This window comes from Oncorhynchus nerka, linkage group LG15 (assembly GCF_034236695.1).
Source record: "Oncorhynchus nerka isolate Pitt River linkage group LG15, Oner_Uvic_2.0, whole genome shotgun sequence".
In the NCBI taxonomy this organism is placed as follows: Eukaryota; Metazoa; Chordata; class Actinopteri; order Salmoniformes; family Salmonidae; genus Oncorhynchus; species Oncorhynchus nerka.
In genome coordinates, this window is record NC_088410.1 from 29916949 (window position 1) to 29941733 (window position 24785).

The window sequence follows — 24785 nt, forward strand, 5'->3', positions numbered from 1 at the left end:
GACATTTCAAATGTCATATTATGTATATATAGAGTGTTGTAATGATGTGCAAATAGTTAAAGTATAAAAGGGAAACTAGATAAACATAAATATGGGTTGTATTTACAATGTTGTTTGTTCTTCACTGGTTGCCCTTTTCTTGTGGCAACAGGTCACAAATCTTGCTGCTGTGATGGCACATACATTTGGCAGGAGGTTAGGAAGTGCAGCTCAGTTTCCACCTCATTTTGTGGCCAGTGTGCACATAGCCTGTCTTCTCTTGAGAGCCAGGTCTGCCTTCAGCGGTCTTTCTCAATAGCAAGGCTATACTCACACTGAGTCAAAGATATCCTTAATTTTGGGTCAGTCACAGTAGGCAGGTATTATTCCACTGTGTACTCTCTGTTTAGGGCCAAATAGCATTCTAGTTTGCTCTGTTTTTTTGTTAATTCTTTCCAATGTGTCAAGTAATTATATTTTTGTTGTCTCATGATTTGGTTGGGTCTAGTTGTGTTGCTGTCCTGGGGTTCTGTGGTGTCTGTTTGTGTTTGTGAACAGAGCTCCAGGACCAGTTTGCTTAGGGGACTCTTCTCCAGGTTCATCTCTCTGTAGCTGATGGCTTTATTATGGAAGGTCTGGGAATCGCTTCCTTTGAGGTGGTTGAGAATTTCAACGGCTCTTTTCTGGATTTTGATAATTAGCCTTTCCCTCTCTCCTCTCTGTCTGTCTGTCTGTCTGTCTGTCTGTCTGTCTGTCTGTCTGTCTGTCTGTCTGTCTGTCTGTCTGTCTGTCTGTCTGTCTGTCTGTCTGTCTGTCTGTCTGTCTGTCTGTCTGTCTGTCTCTTATCTCTCTCTCTCAATAAAAACATAATAAGCACATGAACAACTTCTCTCCTCGTCTCTCTCCTCCCTCCTCCCTCCCTCAGGACGCTGCACCAGCAGTTTGAGAGTTACAAGGAGCAGGTGCGTCGCATCGGCGTGGAGACGCGGCGCCAGCAGCAGGGCCAGCACAAGGACGACGCCCCCACCTGCGGCATCTGCCGCAAGACCAAGTTCGCCGACGGCTGCGGACACCACTGCTCCTACTGCCAGACCAGATTCTGCGCCCGCTGTGGGGGACGCGTCTCCCTGCGCTCCAACAACGTGAGAAGCCGTTAAGAATCCCTGCCTCCACCCCTTCTGCTTCCTTCCATCCCTTCCCTCCGTCTCCGTTACCCCTCCCTCATCCCTTCCCCTTGTTCATTTGTTTTGTCAAGACGGCTGCTTTCATGTTGTCTGTGTTGGCGGCTGGGGCTCTGTCACACTTTGTCCGGTCAAAGTGTATTGGAGTTGTTGTTGGAGCTTCAATCCATCCTCAGGTGTGTCACACTTTTGCAAAATAGCGACCCTGTAATATAAACCCTAGGAGCACCTAGTATGTAGTCCTTTACACAGAATGGACAAGCTGCCAACCAGAAACACCATTCAGCGTTTACAGTATTGACACATACGCTGCAGTTCTGCTTAACATCCCTGTAAATAAGACAGTCACATTCCCCAGAGCCCAAACCCTGTGAATGATACAGCGTTGGTTCTAGTTGATTTAGTCTAGCACCCCAGAGCCCAAACCTTGTGAATGATACAGCGTTGGTTCTAGTTGATTTAGTCTAGCTCCCCAGTGCCAGAGAACGCGTGCGGTATGAGATGCGGCGTTGTCCATACTCACCACATGTGGCCGTTATTTTAAGCCCACCCCATCCCATCTGGGCCCCTCTCCATCTCCTGTCCAGCCCAAGAGAGAGGCCCTCCTCCTGGGTATCTTACCTGACTGTGGGCCCTGGTCCCTGGACCTGCTGGGTGCCAATCTGTTCCAGATCCGCTAGGGCCAGCTGGAACCCAGACTCACACAGGGAGTAGGACACAGGATCAAGCTTTGGCCCAGACTGTGGACTTATTATAATAAATAAAGGTGAAATAAAAAAATAAAAAAATAAAATTATGGGATAATTCCATGAAATGAATTATGGATAATGATAACCGGCCACTAGTAGTGTTGTCTCTATTAGATATTCCATCAATATGGAACTAATACTACAGTGAAATAATGGGCTAGGAACTCAAATCAATAGTAAAGTATGCCAATAATTAGTTTGAGCACTATTGCAGTTTATTTCAAAGGTATTTTGAAGTAACATCTCTCACTGGGCAGAGAAAACAATTCTGTGTAGGTTTGAGTCAGTATTAGTGTGTGTGTCTGTGTATCAGTGTCAGTATTTATGGTGTATTTATGGGTACTTTTGTGTAGGCTGTAATCTATGTGTGAAAGGGCATTTTTGTGTAGTTTGCTGTGTGCGTATTACAGCCTGTGTGTGTAGGCAGTGTAGACTGGAGAGATGGCTTCTGACCGGGCTCTCTCAAGTGGTACTTCCTTCCTTGATCCCCCATCCTACTCTCCCCTTTATCTCCAGCCAAGCAGAATAACAGGATTAGTTGACATTTAAAAACGTTGTTTTATTACATAAAACTCTCCCTCCTATTCATGTTTTCCGGTTTAGTTCAACACGTCTGTGTCCCTCATGTCAAATTTAAGCCCGAGCACTTCATGTATCTCTCCAGTGCTGAGTTGGTCAAAACAGACATTTGTTTGACAGGGCGGATGCTAAGCAAGTTTCCTTATATTACTTCAGTTTGTGTCACTCATGTCAAAAAGGCTCAACTCTTTGCATTACTTAAAGATGTGCTCTCAAACATTTGTATAATATCAGCCAGTAGTCTTGAAAGTGGTGCTCACGAGCCAAAACAGGTCCCCGTTTTTTACAAACTTCAAATTGTTTCCTTTCAAATGGTATCAAGAATATGTATATCCTTGCTTCAGGTCCTGAGCTACAGGCAGTTAGATTTGGTTATGTCATTTTAGCCTAAAATTGAAAAAAGGGTCCAATCTTTAATTTAGCAGCAGCTTTAATGTATTTTTCCAGACCTGCGAATTAAAATGATATGAATCTATCAAACTATAAATTGGTTCTACAGGATTCATGTTCAGTAAGTTATACAGAAGATACACTGTATATACAAAAGTATGTGGACACCCCTTCAAATTAGTGGATTCGGCTATTTCACCCACACCAGTTGCTGACAGGTGCATAAAATTGAGCGCACAGCCATGCAATCTCCATAGACAAACATTGGCAGTAGAATGGCCTTACTGAAGAGCTCACCATCATATGATGCCACCTTTCCAACAAGTCAGTTTGTCAAATTATTGCCCTACTAGAGCTTCCCCGTTCAACTGTAACTGCTGTTATTGTGAAGTGGAAACATCTAGGAGCAACAACGTCTCAGCCGCGAAGTGGTAGGCCACACAAGCTCACAGAATGGGACCGCCGAGTACTGGAGCATGCTGTGCGTAAAAATCGTCTGTCCTCGGTTGTGACACTCACTACCGCGTTCCAAACTGCCTCTGGAAACAATGTCAGCATGAACTGTTTGTCGGGAGTTTCATGAAATGGGTTTCCATGGCTGAGCAGGCGCACACAAGCCTAAGATCACCATGCGCAATGCCAAGCGCCGGCTGGAGGGCTGTACAGGTTGCCGCCATTGGACTCTGGAGCAGTGGAAACGAGTTCTCTGGAGTGATGAATTGCGCTTCACCATCTGGCAGTCCAACGGACAAATCTGGGTTTGGCGGATGCCAGGAGTATGCTACCTGCCCCAATGCATAGTGCCAACTGTAAAGTTTGGTGGAGGAGGAATAATGGTCTGGGGCTGTGTTTCATGGTTAGGACTAGGCCCCTTAGTTCCAGTGAAGGGAAATCTTAAAGCAACAATGACATTATAGATGATTCTGTGCTTCCAACTTTGTGGCAACAGTTTGGGAAAGGGCCTTTCCTGTTTCAGCATGACAATGCCCCCGGTCCGCACAGAAATGGTTTGTCAAGGTCAGTGTGGAAGAACTTGATTGGCCTGCAGAGAGCCCTGACCTCAACCCCATCGAACACCTTCCAACATCTAGTGGAAAGCCTTCCCAGAAGAGTGGAGGCTGTAATAGCAGCAAAGGGGGGACCAACTCCATACTAATGCCCATAATTCTGGAATGAGCAGTTCGACAGCAGGTGTCCACATACTTTTGGTCATGTTGTGCAGGTGCAGCTTGTTCATTGTAGTTAGACAAAATTGATATTTGACTCAAAATGCCCTGAATCATAATCAGATGTGTTGACTTCTATACTAGCAGCATATAAGTCACAGTAACTCACAAAACATTGATATTGTCGTGATAAACCGCGATTCACCCTGTGCCAAATAATCACATTCCCAAAATCGACACAGAGACACGATGCAGTACACAGCATTGTCCTGCAGAAGGCATTACAGTTGCATGGTGATGCCCGACACAATCTGTGCCACCCACTCATTTTGGTATTACTGAACCTCACCCTTCTCCCCAGCCTGTCCTCATAGTCATGTTGTGTTATAAAAGTCACATTTCTGTATCTATAATACCTCACCAAGCAGCAGATATTAAAAGCAGGGTCTGTATTCCTAAAAAAAAACTCAGAGTGCTGATCTAAGGTCAGCCCCCCCCCCATCTGTATAAACATATTCATTATGATTTGAAAGGGAAAACTTATCCTAGATCAGCAAACTTATCCTAGATGCTATTTAAATACAGGCTCATATACTGATTGGAAGTAGACGTGCACTACCTTTCAAAAGTTTGGGGTCACTTAGAAATGTCCTTGTTTTTGAAAGAAAAGCACATTTTTTGTTCATTAAAATAACATCAAATTGATCATTAATACAGTGTAGACATTGTTAATGTTGTAAATGACTATTGTAGCTGGAAAAGGCTGACTTGTAATGGAATATCTACATAGGCGTAGAGGACCATTAGCAGCAACCATCACTCCTGTGTTCCAATGGCACGTTGTGTTAGCTAATCCAAGTTGATCATTTTAAAAGGCTAATTGATCATTAGAAAACCCTTTTGCAATTATGTCAGCACAACTGAAAACTGTTGTCCTGATTAAAGAAGCAATAAAACTGGCCTTCTTTAGACTAGTTGAGTATCTGGAGCATCAGCATTAGTGGGTTCAATTACAGGCTCAAAATGTCCAGAAACAAAGAGCTTTCCTCTGAAATTCATCCTTTTATTCTTGTTCTGAGAAATGAAGGCTATTCTATGTGAGAAATTGCCAAGAAACTGAAGATCTCATACAACGCTGTGCGCAAACTGGCTCTAACCAGAATAGAAAGAGGAGTGGAGGCCCCGGTGCACAACTGCGCAAGAGGACAAGTATATTAGAGGGTCTAGTTTGAGAAACAGACACCTCACAAGTCCTCAACTGGCAGCTTTATTAAATAGTACCCGCAAAACACCAGTCTCAACGTCAACAGTGAAGAGGCGACTCCGGGATGCTGGCCTTCTAGGCAGAGTAGCAAAGAAAAAGACATATTTCAGACTGGCCAATAAAAAGAAAAGATTAAGATGGGCAAAAGAACACAGACACTGGACAGAGGAACTCTGACTAGAAGGCCAGCATCCCGGAGTCGCCTCTTCACTGTTGACGTTGAGACTGATGTTTTGCGTGTACTATTTAATGAAGCTGCCATTTGAGGACTTGTTAGGTGTCTGTTAGTCTTTTAAAATGATCAACTTGGATTAGCTGACACAACGTGCCATCGGAACACAGGAGTGATGGTTGCTGATAATGGGCTTCTGTACGCCTATGTAGATATTCCATAAAACATTAGCTGTTTCCAGCTACAATAGTCATTTACAACATTAACTATGTCTACGCTGTATTTCTGATCAATTCGGTGTTATTGTAATGGACAAAAAATGTGCTTTTCTTTCAAAAACAAGGACATTTCTAAGTGACCCCAAACCTTTGAATGGTAGTGTATATATTGTATTGTAAGCTAGACAGGAAGTTATATATAGGGTTGTGTAAGGTGATGTATCATGTTGCTCTTCTTGTCCCCATTTCCTGCTCCTCCATGACACTGTGACACAAAGGTCATGTGTCATGCCGACGTCACATGACTGATATGTCAAGTCATGCACGTTTGCTGTCAAACGCCGTCTGTGTTTCACCGCTGTTGCACGTCTTACAGGTTGTACCACTGAATAGACTGTGTATCAAAAGTGTGTATTGTGAATTTTGCTCATGTGTATTAACAAACATTTACACCATTCCCTCAATCCTTTTTTCTCTTTCTCTTTTTCCTCCCTCCCTTCTCATGTTCCATGAACCTATATTTGACCTCTGTCTCTCTTCCTCTGTCCACTCCTCCACTGCATCCCTCTATCCTTCCCTCCGCTTCCTCCACTCCCTCCCTCACTTCCTTTTCACTTTCTCACTGCTACCTGGACTACATGCCACTACAGGAGGACAAAGTGGTTAGCATCTTTTCTGTGCTCTCTACTGTACTGTGAATATAACCTATGTGTCCCTTTGAAAATCCCCCAATGGCTGCGTTCCAATCCCAAAGTTTTGACCCCCTTCCCTCCTGCCCTGTAGACTTCCCCTTTTAAAGTGGACTGGATTTGTGTGAGTGATATGGCATACACTACTGCAGTCCTATGCCAAGCCCTTTCGCTGTTGGCAAGGTCGAGGTATATTCCTTTGTTACTAAAAACCTAGCTCACACAAATCCAAGAAGTGGGTGTCCACAAAGGCTGAAGTGGAGGCAGTAAATTATCAGATTGGAACGCGGCCAAAGCGGTCAAATCCACCTATGGATTAATGACTTAAACCGAACAGAATGATTCCCGGACAGTTCAGTCCAGGCTAGCTTTTCTCTAATACTAAAAGGCTAGCCGTTATCCTTGGACTTCCACACACATACTGTATCTGTCTGTAGTCCAGATTCCAGACTCTGGGCATTGGCATATACAGTCATGGAGACCATTTAACCTTGAGTAGAAATAAATACGATTAGATACTATCTCTGTCTACCACTATGGTATTTTACCATGGACTTCTCCAAGCATATCTGCCTGTAGTCCAGTCCACACTAATATGGACATTGGTAGTGCAGTACTAGAGACTGTTTTATCTTCAGTAAGGATATCTGGGTAAAAACGTTGACTAATTATGCATCCATTGTCTGTCTCTTCCTCTTGCAAAGTGTCTCATAGTGAAGGAAAGGGTAAGGCCTGCTGGGTAATGGAGTTTTTGCATGGGTCACTTTAACTGTAGTTCTTTAATGTCACACTTCAGCTGCAATTTGGGAAGTGGGCGAGCATGAGCCATGCCTGGCTGTCTGGGTGGGCATTCTTAGACACCCCTGGATGGGCACCCCCCTTACACAACTCCTCTCTCTATGGCTGTGGGCATGGCTGTGCCAGGGGGAACTGGGTATAATATACAAGATAGGGGGAACAATGGGGTACAAGGGCACAGGGTGTTTGTTGGGGGGTACAAGGGCACAGGGTGTTTGTTGGGGGGTACAAGGGCACAGGGTGTTTGTTGGGGGATACAAGGGCACAGGGTGTTTGTTGGGGGGTACAAGGGCACAGGGTGTTTGTTGGGGGGTACAAGGGCACAGGGTGTTTGTTGGGGGATACAAGGGCACAGGGTGTTTGTTGGGGGATACAAGGGCACAGGGTGTTTGTTGGCACGCAGAAGCACCTTATCTTACTATAAGACCCTTGTTGTGACTGCAGAGGGAATGTGCACACTTATGCCCGTGCATGCTTTACCTGCCTGTCTGTGATGAGCATACAGACCAGCCCCTGCCACAGGGAGACGGGAAGGGAGGCCGAGGCTGGGTTCCAATTTGTACACTTGCCACCTTCCCCTCTGTACTTGTCCATTCCAAGTAAGAAGAAAACAACCAAAAATAATTTTGCTCGATTGGAGCTTTTAAAGCACAGTTTTGCTCACAAGCGCCCTATCTTTTCAGATTCGGATCTGAGGGGAAGTCGACAGGGGCAGAGGGGAAGGATGCAAGTCTTTGGAATGGACCCTGCGGCTGCTTAAGACAGTGGACTGGGATCAGGGGGTGGAGGGTGTAGGCTAGGATCCCATTCCTAGTCCCTCATAGCCCCTCGCCTCTCCCTGTCAGCATCTGTCAGTGTTGTCTACGTTCAAATATCAAGACATCCACACCTTAGCCCAGCTAACAGACTTACACGGTCACTGTTTCAGTACATGCCAAGCCTTTAAATCAAAGCCCCTGGGTTTGTCCCTTTGTGTGTGTGTCTGTGTGTGTGTGTGTGTCTATGTGTGTGTGTGTCAATGTGTGTGTGTGTGTGTCTGTGTGTGTGTGTCTGTGTGTGTGTCTATGTGTGTGTGTGTCTATGTGTGTGTGTGTCTGTGTGTCTGTGTGTGTGTGTCTGTGTGTGTGTGTGTCTATGTGTGTGTGTGTCAATGTGTGTGTGTGTCTGTGTGTGTCTGTGTGTGTGTCTGTGTGTGTCTGTGTGTGTGTCTATGTGTGTGTGTGTGTGTGTGTGTGTGTGTGTCTGTGTGTGTGTGTGTCTATGTGTGTGTGTGTCAATGTGTGTGTGTGTGTCTGTGTGTGTGTGTCTGTGTGTGTGTCTATGTGTGTGTGTGTCTATGTGTGTGTGTGTCTGTGTGTGTGTGTGTCTGTGTGTGTGTGTCTGTGTGTGTGTGTGTCTATGTGTGTGTGTGTCAATGTGTGTGTGTGTCTGTGTGTGTGTGTCTGTGTGTGTGTGTCTATGTGTGTGTGCCTGTGTGTGTCTGTGTGTGTGTCTGTGTGTGTGTGTGTGTGTGTGTCTGTGTGTGTCTGTGTGTGTGTGTATGTGTGTGTGTGTGTGTGTCTGTGTGTGTGTGTCTGTGTGTCTGTGTGTGTGTGTGTGTGTGTCTGTTTTATTATTTCTCTGTTAATTAACTGCAGTGTGTGGGTTGTCTATGTTTCCAACGGGTATTTAATTCAATTGTGGTAGATATGACTCATTCTCAGAGATACTGTTTGGTTAACCTCCACAGTTTCTTCAGTTGACGCCTCAAGGAACATGAATCTTGGAATAACGCATATTTTATAGTGTAAATAAGGGTCAAATGACATTTATTTCATCATATCACGATACAATCACAGTTTAAATGTACGATTTACACAAATAAAACAATTTGTCATGTTATATTCTTCAGAGACTAGTTAGTCCCTGCGAGTCTAGTTGCTTTTGCCTTGGTGTATTAATTGCAGAGTGATTTTTTGTGTGTTTATTGTCATCTCCAGATGGCTGCGAGAGAAAGAAAGCGCGCGCGCGAGAGAAAGAGAGAGATAGAGAGGGAATGAGCGAATCAGAGCCAATCCACTCCACTCCACTCCTCATCCTGTAGTGGAGACCCACTTACACACACTAATGTACACAGACACAAATATGCAAACACCTCTTTTACGGCTTGGACAAACCAGACGCACGCACAGACATACGCACTCACACCGGACACACACATACACACACACCAACTCTCCCACTCCCACACGGAATCTAGCCGACACTGCACTTTTTACAGGAAGGGAATGCACTTCATAATCTCTGTCAGGTTTCTCAGCATTGGATGACTAACCCAGCGGTCTGCCATGAAACATTACTGTAATGCCTTGTATAAAATAACAATAGCGGTAACAGTAACTGTATTAGTGAACAGTCCCAGGATCAGTTTGGGGTTACAGAAAGGCCTATACAAACACTATGGGATAATAATACTAGAAGGGTTTCTGTTGTGTCCTTAGCAGTATTGGCTTCTATAGGGTATAATGTCATTCAGTCTAACACTGAACTGTCTTGTAGTTCACGGGGCTCGGCTGCAGACGGAAGCCAAGACCTATTCCTAGTTGATCTATAGCCTTATTTACACAAATGGAGCATTGTCGTGTTTTGTGGTCGTCTTTCTTCCTCGTCTGTAGGACTTAACATTCCCTGACGGATGGTAGTTTTCTGCCAGGCGCCGCTGCCGCCCCATATGTCAATCTGTCGTTGGAGGCTGTATTGAGCGCGCTCACTGAACACTTTCCTCTCCATTCCACCACTCCGGGCCTCCATCTATACCACCCAGTTAATAAGGAAAAAGACCACGTTTGCAGAATTCCCAGCTATTCCCGCCGCCGCCGCGCCCGGTGATACTGCCGCTATCCCCACCTCCCTGATTTGGCAACAGAAACGGATGGATAGAGCGTCTGAGATGGAGACGATGGAGGGGTGTGGGGTAGAAAAGAGCCTGGTGATTAATGACGGCTGTAAGATGTCGCCATTCGTCAAGTCGGTCTGCCTCGTCAGGTGGGTTGCTGGTACGAGGAAGGTGGTGGTTTGTAAGGCAACGCTGGTTGTGTGGGATTGAGGTTGTTCTAACGTTGGTTAAACGTTGTGTTTTGTTTTTTGCTGTTTCAGTCAAACTTTTTTGCTAGTGCCTGCTGCTGACATGACTCTCTGTACTCAATGACTTGGTCACCATGGTGAACTGTATTCTGTTAGGCCAGGTGAGATTGGTGCAGTTACCTGTTAGAAATGGCATTGCTCATACTCACGACACACATACACACGCACACACACACACACACACACACACACACACACACACACACACACACACACACACACACACACACACACACACACACACACACACACACACTGCACATATCCGTCACACATTCCAGGAACGTAGGGCCTAATCATTCCAGCTCAGGATTATTCTGTGTGTGTGTGTGTGTGTGTGTGTGTGTGTGTGTGTGTGTGTGTGTGTGTGTGTGTGTGTGAGAGAGAGTGCGCGCGTGTGTGTGCGTGTTTCTCTCCCACACAGAATAGACACAGGTTTTAGTGGCCTACTCTCTCCTCTGCGTAGGTTTGAGACCATGTAAAACACGGACGGAGGTGTGGCTTTAGAAAAAGAGATACATTTTCTTTACTTTTAGATCCCTTTAGGGTGGACAGTGTGTGTGTGTGTGTGTTTTGTCAAGTTGGTCTGCTGCGTCAGGCGGGTTAGCGGTACGAGGAAGGTGGTGGGTTGTTAGGCAACGCAGGATGTGTGGGATTGAGGTTGTTGTAACATTGGTTAAATGTTGTATTTTGACTTTTGCTGTTTGTGTTTTTTTACAGTCAAACTTTTTTGACAGTACCTGCCGCTGACATGGTTTAAAACTGTCATGAACATGACTTAAGACCTGTCATTTGTTGTCGTGTCCTTTAATGACTAATCCAGGTGTGACTGGGTAGTAATGTGTTGTGATTTAGGTTAGTCTTGTAGCCCGTATAAGGGTCTTTAGTTTGTTTGAGGATGAGGATCTATTATGTTCATACAGTTCTTTTAGCTGCCCACTAACTTGCTGTTCCCAGTCTTGGCATTGTTAGTACAATCTCTCTCTCTCTCTCTCTCTCTCTCTCTCTCTCTCTCTCTCTCTTCTCTCTCTCTCTCTCTCTCTGTCTCTCTCTCTCTCTGTCTCTCCCTCGCTCTCTGTACTCAATGACTTGGTTACCATGGTGAACTGCATTCTGTTAGGCAGGGTGAGATTGGTGCAGCAACACATTAGAAATGGCATTGCTCATACTCAAGACACACACACACATTCGTTTTACTGTCGTGGTGGAGACGGAACAGTTGATTTCCATTCAAAATCCTATTTTGGTCTGTGTTAGGAACCCCACCCTAGTGCGTGACACATGTAATATGTGAAGGGCTTCCTTGCTTGCTGCTTAAGCATGGTTAGTGTGTGAGGGCAGCCAATCAGACGGCTCGCTCAAGAAGTAGCCCACTGTGGTGTCTCTCCAGTTCATCGCACTGCGTCCTGTGGAGCGCCATGTGTCAGTGTGTGTGTGTGTGTGTGTGTGTGTGTGTGTGTGTGAGTGTGTGTGGACCGTATTTCCTTGTGTGCGTGCTGCTTGAATACGATCTCATTCAAGGATTAACCATCGGATTCATTTCTTTCGTCTTCCTCAGCCTTGAGAAAAAAAATCTCCCTATATAGTGTGAAGTTAAACTGGACCTTTTTCCTTCGTCAGTTATTTGCTATAGAGTAGAAAATGTTAACATTTCTTACCCTCCTCTTTGGGACACATGCAAATATGAACCGCATCCCTGGATGGATATTTGAAATGATGGCCTTAATACTGTCACTATAGGCCTACCTAATATATACTTTACATTCCCGGCCTAATAAAAAGGGATTTCCCAGAATGCACACTGAATGATTGCTAATGATAATGATAATCACCAAACAGCTCAATAATTAAGGGGAGGGAGTATAAGGGGTATGGTTTAGCGGTAGCATAGCCCACCAGCCTTGCGGACGGCTGCTATCTGAAACCGGCTGGCGGGTATTGTCCTGACTGATGATGATGTTGAATAATGGTGAGGAGCTGAAGGGATTAGCTGCGGTCTACTCTAATCTAACCTGCCTGAGAACAGAGAGAGAGAGAGAGAGAGAGAGTGTGTGTGTGTGTGTGTGTGTGTGTGTGTGTGTGTGTGTGTGTGTGTGTGTGTGTGTGTGTGTGTGTGTGTGTGTGTGTGTGTGTGTGAGAGAGAGAGAGAGAGAGAGAGAATGTGTGATAGAGAGAGAGAGAGAGAGAGAGAGAGAGAGAGAATGTGTGTGTGTGAGAGAGGGAAAGAGAGAGAATGTGTGTGTGAGTGAGTAAGAGAGAGAGGGAGAGAGAGAGAGAGAGATAGTTTGTACTGTACATATGTGGATGTGTGTATTAGAACAACTGCATGTGTGTGTGTGTCCAGCTCAACAGCTGTGGGCCACAGCTGCACACAGCTGATTTACTTTAGATTAGTGTGGCCTGGAGCCAAACAGAGGATTCAATCAGGGTACTGTACGCACGATGCGCGCCGGTTCGCTAAAAAGCTAACTGCACACAGACTGCTAAGCTAACTGTCCATTCGACCAACCCTCCATCAAAGAGCAGGTTTCACAGAAGGTTGCGTTTTGGGATGCAAACAAAGACTTCTAAACAACAGCTTCCCGCCATTTTGGATTTGTACCATCGTTCTAGACTGTGGGATTATACACTGGAGAAGAGATAAATGTGTTTTTCTGTGCGTTGGGAGGGTGGTGATTGTCAGTAGCCATGGCTACATGTGAGTATGGAACCTTTCTTAGATGTTGTTCCATTTGGGGTTGTTGTTCGTAGGACGGTCAAATAGCTGACTTGAGTTGACCAATGATTTCTATCAACAGTAGACCATTTGTATATATTTATTATTATTGGGGTGGCAGGTAGCCTAGTGATTAGAGCATTGGACTTGTAACTGAAATGTTGCAAGATCGAATCCCCAAGCTGAGAATGTATAAATCTGTTGTTCAGCCCCTGAACAAGGCAGTTAACCTGCTGTTCCTAGACCAGTTAACCCAATGTTCCTAGACCAGTTAACCCACTGTTCCTAGACCAGTTAACCCACTGTTCCTAGACCAGTTAACCCAGTGTTCCTAGACCAGTTAACCCACTATCCCTAGACCAGTTAACCCACTGTTCCTAGACCAGTTAACCCGCTGTTCCTAGACCAGTTAACCCGCTGTTCCTAGACCAGTTAACCCGCTGTTCCTAGACCAGTTAACCTGCTGTTCCTAGACCAGTTAACCTGCTGTTCCTAGACCAGTTAACCTGCTGTTCCTAGACCAGTTAACCCGCTGTTTTATACTATTGTGAAGAGCAATCAGTAGATGTCCCTGTACATCTGTGACTTGTCCTCTCAAATCATGGTCTTCCACAGTGTTAAGTTCAGATAGTTGTCAATTTCCTAGCTTTTGATTGACTTTTCTTTTCTTCAGGGCCTATACTGTAACCAGTTATTGAATTAGGAATGTTCTTCTGGGAACCTGTTGTGGAACGATAAATAGCTTTTGGTGGATGGTGGATATTGTAGCTGGCTTTCCTTGCTGGCCAGTTGATGTTCTGTGCCATCATCCGCTGTGAGAGATTAACAGCCCTGTCCGCCATAGGCAACAGGCTACTGCTTTCTCCATGGTAACGACATCCCATCCATATCAAACCTACTCTGTTTAACTAGATACTGCGTTCATATTAGATCACCTTTACTACATTTGTAGCCTTGTAGAATATGTTGCATTTTCTCTAGTGGTAACAGTATTATTACAAATTTGTGATACACATTGAGATATTTCCTTATCTCAATGTGTAAGTAAAATGCTGTGATATTTCACAGAGGGCATTGTAACCTACAATGAGTGTATAAAACATTAAGAACACCTTCCTAATATTGAGTTGCGTGGGGAGGGGGGAGCGTAGGGGAGGGGGAGCATAAGGAGTGAGGGGGAGCGTGAAGGAACCTTGATCCCCTGTCTGACAGATGAGCTATCACCAATACTCAATCAGAGTCAAGAGACTAAAATAAAACATGAGAAAGAACATAACGCTGTGACTAATACTTGCTTGTGTCTTACTAAGATCCTCTATCTGTCTGTGCCTGTTTGTAGTTCTGTCGCCAGTCCTGCCCTTCCCTTGCCTGTATAACAATGACCTGTTGTCTGTTGAAAATACTCCAAGCTAAAATACTCCAAGCTAAAATACTCCAAGCTAAAATACTCCAAGCTAAAATACTCCAAGCTAAGCTAACATTTCAGTGCCTCACGACTGAATCTGTTTTGCACATGGACTACAGATGACAGTTCCGTAAAAAGTGGACTGCAATGGATATATGACAACATCTGCAACCCCACGAGTCTTCTGATGCTAAACTCATAGAAATAGAATTAGATGACTATAGTATTGAGGTATTGCATAATATTATACATTCTCTGTCTAAGAGACAATGTTAGGGTCAATTCCATTTCAATTCAGTCAATTCAGGGTTTGCTTTTCAATTAAGAAAATAGTCATCGGAAATGGAATTGACCATGCTCTCTTTCTCTCTATAGATACAGGCTACTACTGCATACTGTACATGTATATAATATCTAGCCTCCTCCTCTCCTCCTTCACCCCTGTAGGTAATGTGGGTATGCAACCTGTGCCGTAAGCAACAGGAGATCCTCACCAAATCGGGAGAATGGTTTTCGGGGCCGGGGGCGAGGCAGATGAGCCTGGATGGCGGCCTGAACGCCCCGCCCACGGGGGGTGACACCCAACGGGGGGACAGGAAGCTACTCCGCTCCAGGTCCCAGGCCCCGCCCCCTTCCAGCGGTAACGCAGGGGCGGCGCCCGACGGAACGCATCATCCGCCAACGGTACCGGCCAAGGGAGCGTTGGACACCATGCCGGCGTCACGCGCTCGGAGCGAACCACCACGAGACAAGTAGGACATCGTGGACACCAACGCTCTAATCCCTCAAACACTTTCACCTGTCCTCTCACAACCCCTGCTTTCACCTCTCTGTCTGTAGAGGCTCAAACCAGAGTCTACGTCACTGTATTGGTTATCTAGGGGCCTGTTTTGATTGCTGATAGTACTTAGTATTGTTGTAAATGCCACTTTGTACAAGACTTTCTCTCATCCACTCTACTATTATCACCTCCCCTTAATCCCTTTGATTGTAAACACTTAAAGGAACAATCCACTCGAAAAGTATCTTTTGGTTGTCATTTTTTTACTTCATAAGATGCGTTTTGCATCATCATGATGATGTGGCAAGTTAGAATGAGCTTTTTGAAAGTCCTCTATCTTGAGAAGTTGATTGCTGACATGCAAAACATTTTGGGACTGTGTCAGAGTCTAGGTATTGAGTATCTTGACCTGGGCCTCTTTTAGATGATATGGTCGCTTATATATTGGCTCTTTTTTTATTGTTGTACAGTTGAGTCGTGTGCAGGTTAGTCCTCTTTAATATGTTTGACTTGGTTGCGATTGGATGAATTAGGCGAATGCAGCATCTGTTTTGTCTAACAGGGTCTCGTTTACACATGCAGCCTCATTTGTCTCGTTCAACATTGGACACACTTTGGTCATCTTTTCTTCCGCGTTTGACAGGAACTCAAATCCTCTGATGTTGGGAGTGACCCATTTTCGGTGTGTGTTGTGGTATATGGGTTGCAGCACTTGATTATTTAATCCCCACTGGATCAAGAAATAAAAACTAGTGCTGTCCAAGCTTATAGCAAAAGCAGAAGCTGGGTTGCATGTTTTATTCTTGAAAGGTCCATGATTAATATATTTTGTTTTGCGTCTAATGGGTGAGTCCATTTCGGTCCGGCCTGAATGCATCACTCAAAATGCTGGCCCAGTTCCACACTGTTGTTGGATGATCCATACCCAGGTTAACCATCAGTAGGAACATTTTCCCATGGAAATAGAATCTCATTTTAGTTCTGTACACATTCCTCCATTTGAAATTATTTCCCTGTCTTTATCATCATTGCTTTCATTCAACCAGTAATAACTGGTACTGACCATAATTTGTCCAGTATATCTGAGTAGGCTTTTTTGTTATGTTACTACATGGTATTATGTTAAACAAAACAACAAGTGTGTAATGTTATATCAATGTCCATTATGGTCACCCTTCTCTTCAGGAAAAGACCTGTGTCCCTCCATGAACAGAACGGTAAGCCTGGTGGTCCTGGTCGTGGTAGAGGAGGCCGGGGACCCCCAGGGAAGCTTCAGACCGTGGCCTCCCAGGAGGAGTTCTGTGGTCCCGGGGACATAGACTGGCGGGACGGCCGGCACCTGGAGAAGGTCCGCTCCCATGACTACCCCGATGGCGGCGACCAAGGAAATCGCCCCGACCTCCGGAGACGCCCCCCGGAGGAGGATGAGCTGGAGCGCAAGCGGCGCCAGGAGGAGGAGTTCCAGGCGCGTTACCGCAGCGACCCCAACCTGGCGCGCTACCCGGTCAAGCCGCAGAAGGAGGAGCAGGAGATGCGCATGCACGCCAAGGTGTCGAAGGTGCGCCACGAGCGGCGCCACAGCAACAACGCCATCAATGAGGTGGGGCTGGAGGGAGGGGGAGGGAACATGGGGGATGTGCCTGAGAATCGTCTCCGGAGGGGCGGCGGTGGGATTGGTGGAGAACCGGACCGCAAGGCATCCTTGGAGAACCACCGCGCCTACTCCATGGACAGGACCGTGGGGGGTGGTGGGGGTGGCGGAATTGGGCAGGGACCCCAGGGAGGTCCCCCCCTCCTCAAACAGAACCAGAACCACGGACCCCTTCAACCATCCGGTGGTGGCCCACGAACGGGCCCCCATCCTGGTGCTCCTCACCCCCACCAAGGACCCCCACCTCCAGCAGGCTGGGATCCCCCTAAGGGACCCCACCCCAGCCAACTGGACCCCAATTCCCAGGCAGCCATGATGCACAAGGCTAGGAGGGAGAAGTCCGGGGACAGCCTGCTGCGGAAGGACTCCCAGAGCTCGGACCAGTCGGAGTCGCTGCGGCCGCCCCCACCCAGGCCCTACAAGAGCAAACGGGGCGTCAACAAGAGGCAGATGTCTATAAGCAGCTCAGAGGAGGAGGGCGCCTCCACGCCAGAGTACACCAGCTGTGAGGACGTGGACATGGAGAGCGTCAGTGAAAAAGGTCAGAAGTAATCTCTCGCTCTCTCTCTCTGATAGCTCTTCTCATGTCAATATGATTGGTCATGCATTCAGATATTTTAACATTGGAAGAATTATCAAATCTGTGGTGAGTTGGTGTTTTGGCTACCTGTATGGAGAGTGTCAGCGAGAAAGGTCTGATTCTTCAGTTTTCTATCAGATCGAATCATCTATATTAGCTGGTTTTGTGTCAGTATTGTCAGAGATTGTCAGAGATTTCGACATTGGTGGAATGATCAAACTTTCGTTAGAATTGATGGTTTTATGGTTTTATGGTCACCTGGGTGTCGCTACTAATGCAATTTTCTCTTTTTTGTTATTATCAAAATCTCTTTGCTCTAGGTTTCCATCAAAATAAAGAATTTAAATGTAAATTTCAAAGTTTACTGGGACTGTATCTCCCTGCCTATAATGTGCTATGGCCTTGACTCGGTACAACACTGTCATTCATCCACACCGCTGAAGCCAAACCCTATTGCTTCCCGTCCTGGAACAGGACAGCTCTCTTTTATTTAGGAAACGTCCTGTGTTTTAGGCCAGCAGATTTGGCAGAATTAGGTCAGTGGCTAGTGCGGCTAACGCTACGTAAAGCTTCCCCGCCAAAACACCGGCTGCATCCTGCTGTTAACGGATAGGATATAATCGAGTTTGGGTGTCACCGCCTGCATGTTCAGTTTTGGCTTCTCGTTTGCCGGATAGGATATAATCGAGTTTGGGTGACACCGGCCCGCAACAGCTTTGCAATTCACTCTTCTTGACTAAACAAGGCTATGCTATTTTAGCAGTTAGCTTGTCGACGGAGGATGCCATGACGACGGTTGTCATTTTGTTTATCTGTGCACTCATCACACTCACCACTAACCACCACCACTGGTCGCTCCGGACCAATCCCAATCCCAAATTAGATGACCAGATTAGGTTAACACATGGGAATAGGGTGTTTAATGGGGGGCGACAGGCGGGAGAAATAGTTAGAAAGTTAGCTGTCGTAGCTAGCAAGTGTTTAGCAGTGTTTACTTCAGGAGTAGGCCAGTCCCAAATCCAGCATGGGATTTACATTTGATGTTGTCCGCGGTAAACAAATTCAGAGGCGGGACCAGGCTAAAGGCTAAATGTAGCTATGTGAAGTGTAACTCGGCCGTGTAAAAGCCTGGGTTCACGAGGACAACGCACGTCCAGTAAATACGGATTCCTTCTGTTCTTTCGGGGATAAAGGATTGATGGTGTAGATGGATATGTGGTTGGTTAATCTAAAACCTCACAACGAGACAGTTCGGTCAACTTCCGGGTTGTTGCTTGTTTTTATTCATTTACAGTGAAACACTTGAACGGCTCCAAATTGTAAGCGAGGGTACAGATACACCCCAAACCTACTTTACATGCTATTTAGTAGACCTGCGAGACAGCTTTACTGTTGCAATCAAACCAGTCAAATGAGATAGTGAAACGTTTATGCCATGTCGTCTAATATCTTGTTGGGAGGTTAGCAGTTTGAATACGCTCCTGATGCAGGCTATATTTTGCAAGATTAACTAGGGCCTTTATAAAAGTCCAAGGAGGACACCTTTATGGAATTAAGAATCTATTTAAAGATGCATTTGGGATTGATTTAGGAGCTAAGAGTGTATTTTGGGATTGAATAATGAGATAAGAGTTTACTGTTTACAGTTAAAGGAGGGAGTGGAGATTCAGCCAATCTGATTGGTTGGCTTCCTCAAAGATGTCAAGTTGTGGAAGATAATATAGTAAGGAGGAAATGACAGGAGAAATCAGACCTAAGGTTCATTTTAGTGTTGATGCGAATTCTTCAGTGTGTTTTTAGACAGTGTGTGTTTGTGTGTGTAGGCCTATCCATCTGCGATGCCCTCCTAATGACCTCCTTCAGGTCAAATCACAGAATTAAATAGAACACTATAATATACAGTATCATGTATATAATAACACCGTGATACATTGTTATGGATCAAATACATTATTCACAGAAGGGTTGTCAATTCCTGTCAGATTAGTGTAAAACCTGCAGCATTGATGTCTGACCTTACTACAGGGTCAGGGTCAAGTCAAATCTGAACCTGGATCAGCCTCTAAACATTGACCAGATTTATCCCTATTAATAGAAATAGATTCAGGATGAGAGGGGATCGTCTCCAGATTCTCTATGTTTTTGTAACTGTGGCCATGTGACCTGAGTTGTTACAGGTACATAGAGGAGACGTTGAATAGCTAAACATTCCTCATCGGTAATTATTATTAGCCTGTTAGTTTCGCACCCAGAAAAGAAGTGCTCCAGATCGTGTGATCTGATGTCCAATATTCATCTGCTAAAAGCAGAAAAGGTAACCGTCAGCACTCTGAATCGAGGAGTCAGCAGGAACGTTTTGAACTAGTTCCCCCATTGCACTTTCACATTTCAGATTGAGCTTCACATTTTTTAGATCTCACTTTCGAATCAGCAAACAGTTGAGTTGCACCCCTCAACTTTAAGCCCTACTTCCTCCCTCCTCTCCTGACCACTTACTTTCCCTTGTCTCTTCATACACACGTCTCTGATCAGTGTCCAAGCTGGCTGTGGACCTGTAGGTTCAGGGACTTGTCCCTGTTTCTAAAGTCACACACCAAAGTCCCCATCTAATTTCATCCTGCTATTCTGTTGACGTCATTCATTGAAGACATAAAAGGGTGGATGAGGCCTTGAAGGATGTATGAGGCTTTGGAGGACGTGTGGGACTGGTTCGATGGGTAGAGCTGGTCTGGACTGAAGTGTGGCCATTCTCCAGTCTCTCTGTCTCACCACCATCTGTCAGTAGGGCTGGTAATGAGAGTTGGGCGACAGACAGACAAGGTCCCAGTTTGTCCCCTTGTCTCCCGGTGTGTTGGACTGAGTTGACTTAGTCTGACGGAGACTGGAACTGACTTTCTCGTTTTAGCTTTTACCTCTCTCTCTCTAACTCTCTCTATCTTTCTGTTTATCTCTCGCTCTCTCTCTCTCTCTCGCGCTCTCTCTCTCTCTCTCTCTCTCTCTCTCTCTCTCTCTCTCCATCTCTAACTCTCTCTATCTTTCTGTTTATCTTCTCTCTCTCTCTCTCTCTCTCTCTCTCTCTCTCCATCTCTAACTCTCTCTATCTTTCTGTTTATCTTCTCTCTCTCTCTCTCTCTCTCCCTCTCTCCATCTCTAACTCTCTCCGTCTCTAACTCTCTCTATATCCTTTCCGTTTATCCTTTCTCTCTCTCTCTCTCTCTCTCTCTCAATTCAATTTCAATTAACAGGCTTTATTGGCATGGGAAACACATGTTTACATTGCCAAAGCAAGTGAAATAGATAATAAACACAAGTTAAATAAACAATAAAAATGTACAGTAAACATTTCACTTACAAAAGTTCCAAAAGAATAAAGACATTTCAAATGTCATATGTCTATATACAGTGTTGTAATGATGTGTTAAAGTACAAAAGGGAAAATAAATAAACACAAATATAGGTGTAACGAGATTCGTCTTCCTCTGACTAGGAGTATGAAGGATCGGACCAATATGCAGCGTGGTACGTGTCCATGTTGAGATTTATTAACACTGAACACAAAAAACAAAATAACAAGGAGAACGAACGAAAACGAAACAGTTCTGTCTGGTGAAGACACAGAGACAGAAAACAACCCACAACTAAAATGGGGAAAACAGGCTACCTAAGTATGATTCTCAAACAGAGACAATGAACGACGCCTGCCTCTGATTGAGAACCATACCAGGCCAAACACAAAACACAACATAGTAATTAAGAACATATACTACCCACCCCAACTCACACCCTGACCAAACTAACACAAAGACATAATAAAGGAACTAAGGTCAGAACGTGACAATAGGTTTGCTTGTTCTTCACTGGTTGCCCTTTTCTTGTGGCAACAGGTCACAAATCTTGCTGCTGTGATTGCACACTGGTATTTCACCCAATAGATATGGGAGTTTATCAAAGTTGGATTTGTTTTCAAAATCTTTGTTGGTCTGTGAAATCTGAGGGAAATATAGTATGTGTCTCTAATATGGTCATACATTTGGCAGGAGGTTAGGAAGTGCAGCTTTCACCTAATTTTGTGGGCAGTGTGCACATAGCCTGTCTTCTCTTGAGAGGCAGATCTGCCTTCGGTGGCATTTCTCAATAGCAAGGCTATGCTTACTGAGTCTGTACATAGATTTCCTTAATTTTGGGTCTGTCACAGTGGGCAGGTATTCTGCTACTGTTTAGTATACTCTCAGTTTGGCATTCTAGTTTGATCTGTTTTTTTGTTAATTCTTTCCAATGTGTAATAATTATCTTTTTGTTTTCTCATGATTTGATTGGGTCTGATTGTGTTTCTGTCCTGGGGCTCTGTGGGGTCTGTTTGTGTTTGTGAACAGAACCCCAGGGCTCTTCTCCATGTTCATTTCTCTGTAGGTGATGGCTTTGTTATGGAAGGTTCGCTTCCTTTTAGATGGTTGTAGAATTAGTGGGCATCGGCCTAATTCTGCTCTGCATGCATTATTTGGTGTTTTACGTTGTACAAGGATATAATTTTTTTCCAGAATTCTGCATGCAGAGTCCGTCTAACTCTCTCTATCCTGTAACTCTCTTTATCACTTTCTATGTATCTTATCTATCTGCCTCTCTCGATCTCTATACTCTCTACCTCTCTCTCTCTCGCTCTCACGCTCTATTTCTCTCTCGCTCTCTCTCCAGGTGATTGGGACTGCCATCCTCTGGATCCTGCTGTGTGGCATGTAAGTTTCAGGAGAAAGTGAAAGATTTAGGTTTTGCTTAAGCTGACTCAACTCAGACTCACCACCCTAGGACACGCACACACAGACACACACACAAATACACGCATAGACACACACACGCAGACACACACACACACACACACACACGCACACACATTCTGCCCTATGAGTTTCATTCCCCGCAGTGTCTGTGTAAGTGTGTGGGAGTACTCTACCCACCATTCATTACTAAATATAGATTCTTACAACATTAGAAACAGTCCAGACTAGACATAATTGCTTAGAGTGTAAATTGATATAGTATGTGTTTATTGTGGATGGGCAAGTCCCTCCTAGTTGGCCTGGGTGGGAGAGTTGTCCTCACAAGGGATGCAGAGACTCTCTGTCTTTCTCTTTCTCTCCCTAACTTGTTTTTACCTTTCTTACCCTCACTCCTCTCCCTCTCTGTCGCTACCTATATCCCCTCTCTACCACTCTCCCCTCTCCGTCTCTCCCTCTCTGTCGCTACCTATATCCCCTCTCTACCACTCTCCCCTCTCCGTCTCTCCCTCTCTGTCGCTACCTATATCCCCTCTCTACCACTCTCCCCTCTCCGTCTCTCCCTCTCTGTCGCTACCTATATCCCCTCTCTACCACTCTCCCCTCTCCGTCTCTCCCTCTCTGTCGCTACCTATATCCCCTCTCTACCACTCTCCCCTCTCCGTCTCTCCCTCTCTGTCGCTACCTATATCCCCTCTCTACCACTCTCCCCTCTCCGTCTCTCCCTCTCTGTCGCTACCTATATCCCCTCTCTACCACTCTCCCCTCTCCGTCTCTCCCTCTCTGTCGCTACCTATATCCCCTCTCTACCACTCTCCCCTCTCCGTCTCTCCCTCTCTGTCGCTACCTATATCCCCTCTCTACCACTCTCCCCTCTCCGTCTCTCCCTCTCTGTCGCTACCTATATCCCCTCTCTACCACTCTCCCTCTCCGTCTCTCCCTCTCTGTCGCTACCTATATCCCCTCTCTACCACTCTCCCCTCTCCGTCTCTCCCTCTCTGTCGCTACCTATATCCCCTCTCTACCACTCTCCCCTCTCCGTCTCTCCCTCTTTGCCTCTCTCTCTGTCTGATGGAATTAAATCTCCCCTCTACAGCATCCAGTGACATGGCAGCCGTCCAAGGAGGGCGACCACTTAATCGGACGCATCACTCTGAGCAAAAGGTCGGCCATGCCCCGCGAGGCAGGCTCCTTACTAGGGTTAAAGGTAAGAGGGAATCACTAGCGGCATCCCTTTCAATCACTATAGTGTTACCACATTAACCGCTGTATATTGTGTACTGAGACCGTTGGGTGCAGGACATCAGAGCACCCAGGCTGAGATGTGTGATGGTGTATTGTTAAAGGATGTGTATGATAAAGGAAGTCTGGGAAAACTACCACACTAACCACTGTGTATCCCCGTGTACTGAGGTCACCCGGCTCTCTAACGTCTGACCTCCACATTAGGTAGCCTCGCGGCTAAGAGCGTTGGGCCAGTAACCGGAAGGTTGCTGGTTTGAATCTCCGAGCCAACTAGGTGTGGGAAAAAATCTGTTGATGTGCCCTGGCGCAAGGCACTTAACCCTAATTGCTCCTGTAAGTTGATCTGGATAAGAGTCTGCTTAATGACTGAAATGTAAGTGATGCTAGTGTACTATCCACAGGAGTATATAATAAAGGAAACTATGGGGACATGCTGTAGATTTGTACTCGGCTGGGACGGTATCCAGATTGTCATACCTTCATACTGACCTTGTACCTTCCCAGGATATTCGGTGATACTGGCACTGAACACAAGGGGCAGTGTTTTAATTACACTGTTATCTCTATGTACTGAGCTCTTGGTCTTGTGTCTGAACAGCACGTGTTCTGTTCCCCTTCTAGGTTGTGGGTGGGAAGATGACAGAGACAGGGAGACTGGGGGCCTTCATCACCAAAGTCAAGAAAGGAAGTCTGGCGGACATTGTTGGCCACCTGCGAGCTGGTAAGCAGCGTGGAAACAACGTTCAGACCTTCAGGGTTATCTGGTGTCGTCAGTCTGGGAGCTCTGTGAGATTGTCTGTGTGTTCTTTTTGAGCTGAGAAAATCTACCATTTCTACCTGAACACTTTGTGTTGTGAACAGAGGTTGTTCAGTAAAGCGCCAGGCTAGGTTGATAAAATAGAGGTTAAGACAACGTAATAATTCCATGCGCCAGCGTTAGAAAACAAACACATTCAAATGACCAGCGCTGTTGCTGATTCTACAGAATTGGCTTTGAAAACGTTACCAGTGGTCGGGACCTCAAGTAATAAAGTGGCTGTAGATAATTTGAAAAACATTTAAATAAATTGAATGACAGTTAAACAATTCTGCTTTAGTTTGCTGAGTACACTACGATTGTGTTTATTTTCCACTTTGATGGTGAACTTTCTGTACCTGGTAACATTCACTTCTAGTCATTTTCACTCCGGCGCTGGTCCAATGATTTTGTTTATTTTCTAACACTTCTGCAAGGAATTATTACATTACCTTAACCTTTGTTATCTTTAACCTAGGCTCCATGCTTACCCATGAATCAGCTGTTTTAACGTCGGCCATCTTGTTTCCT

At 45.4% G+C, this 24785-nt stretch overlaps 1 protein-coding gene across 7 annotated transcripts in view; it reads left to right on the forward strand.

Annotated features, from left to right (window-relative positions):
* LOC115142417 (regulating synaptic membrane exocytosis protein 1-like) overlaps positions 1-24785 on the forward strand; it is a 92215-nt gene that overhangs the window by 32343 nt on the left and 35087 nt on the right. For all 7 annotated transcript variants that reach the window (XM_065001492.1, XM_065001493.1, XM_065001487.1 and 4 more), the window contains exons 2-7: positions 905-1121; positions 14877-15181; positions 16396-17402; positions 22134-22174; positions 23310-23420; positions 24080-24179. In XM_065001492.1, coding sequence (XP_064857564.1) covers positions 905-1121; positions 14877-15181; positions 16396-17402; positions 22134-22174; positions 23310-23420; positions 24080-24179 — 1781 coding nt within the window. The remainder of the gene's footprint in view (positions 1-904; positions 1122-14876; positions 15182-16395; positions 17403-22133; positions 22175-23309; positions 23421-24079; positions 24180-24785) is intronic.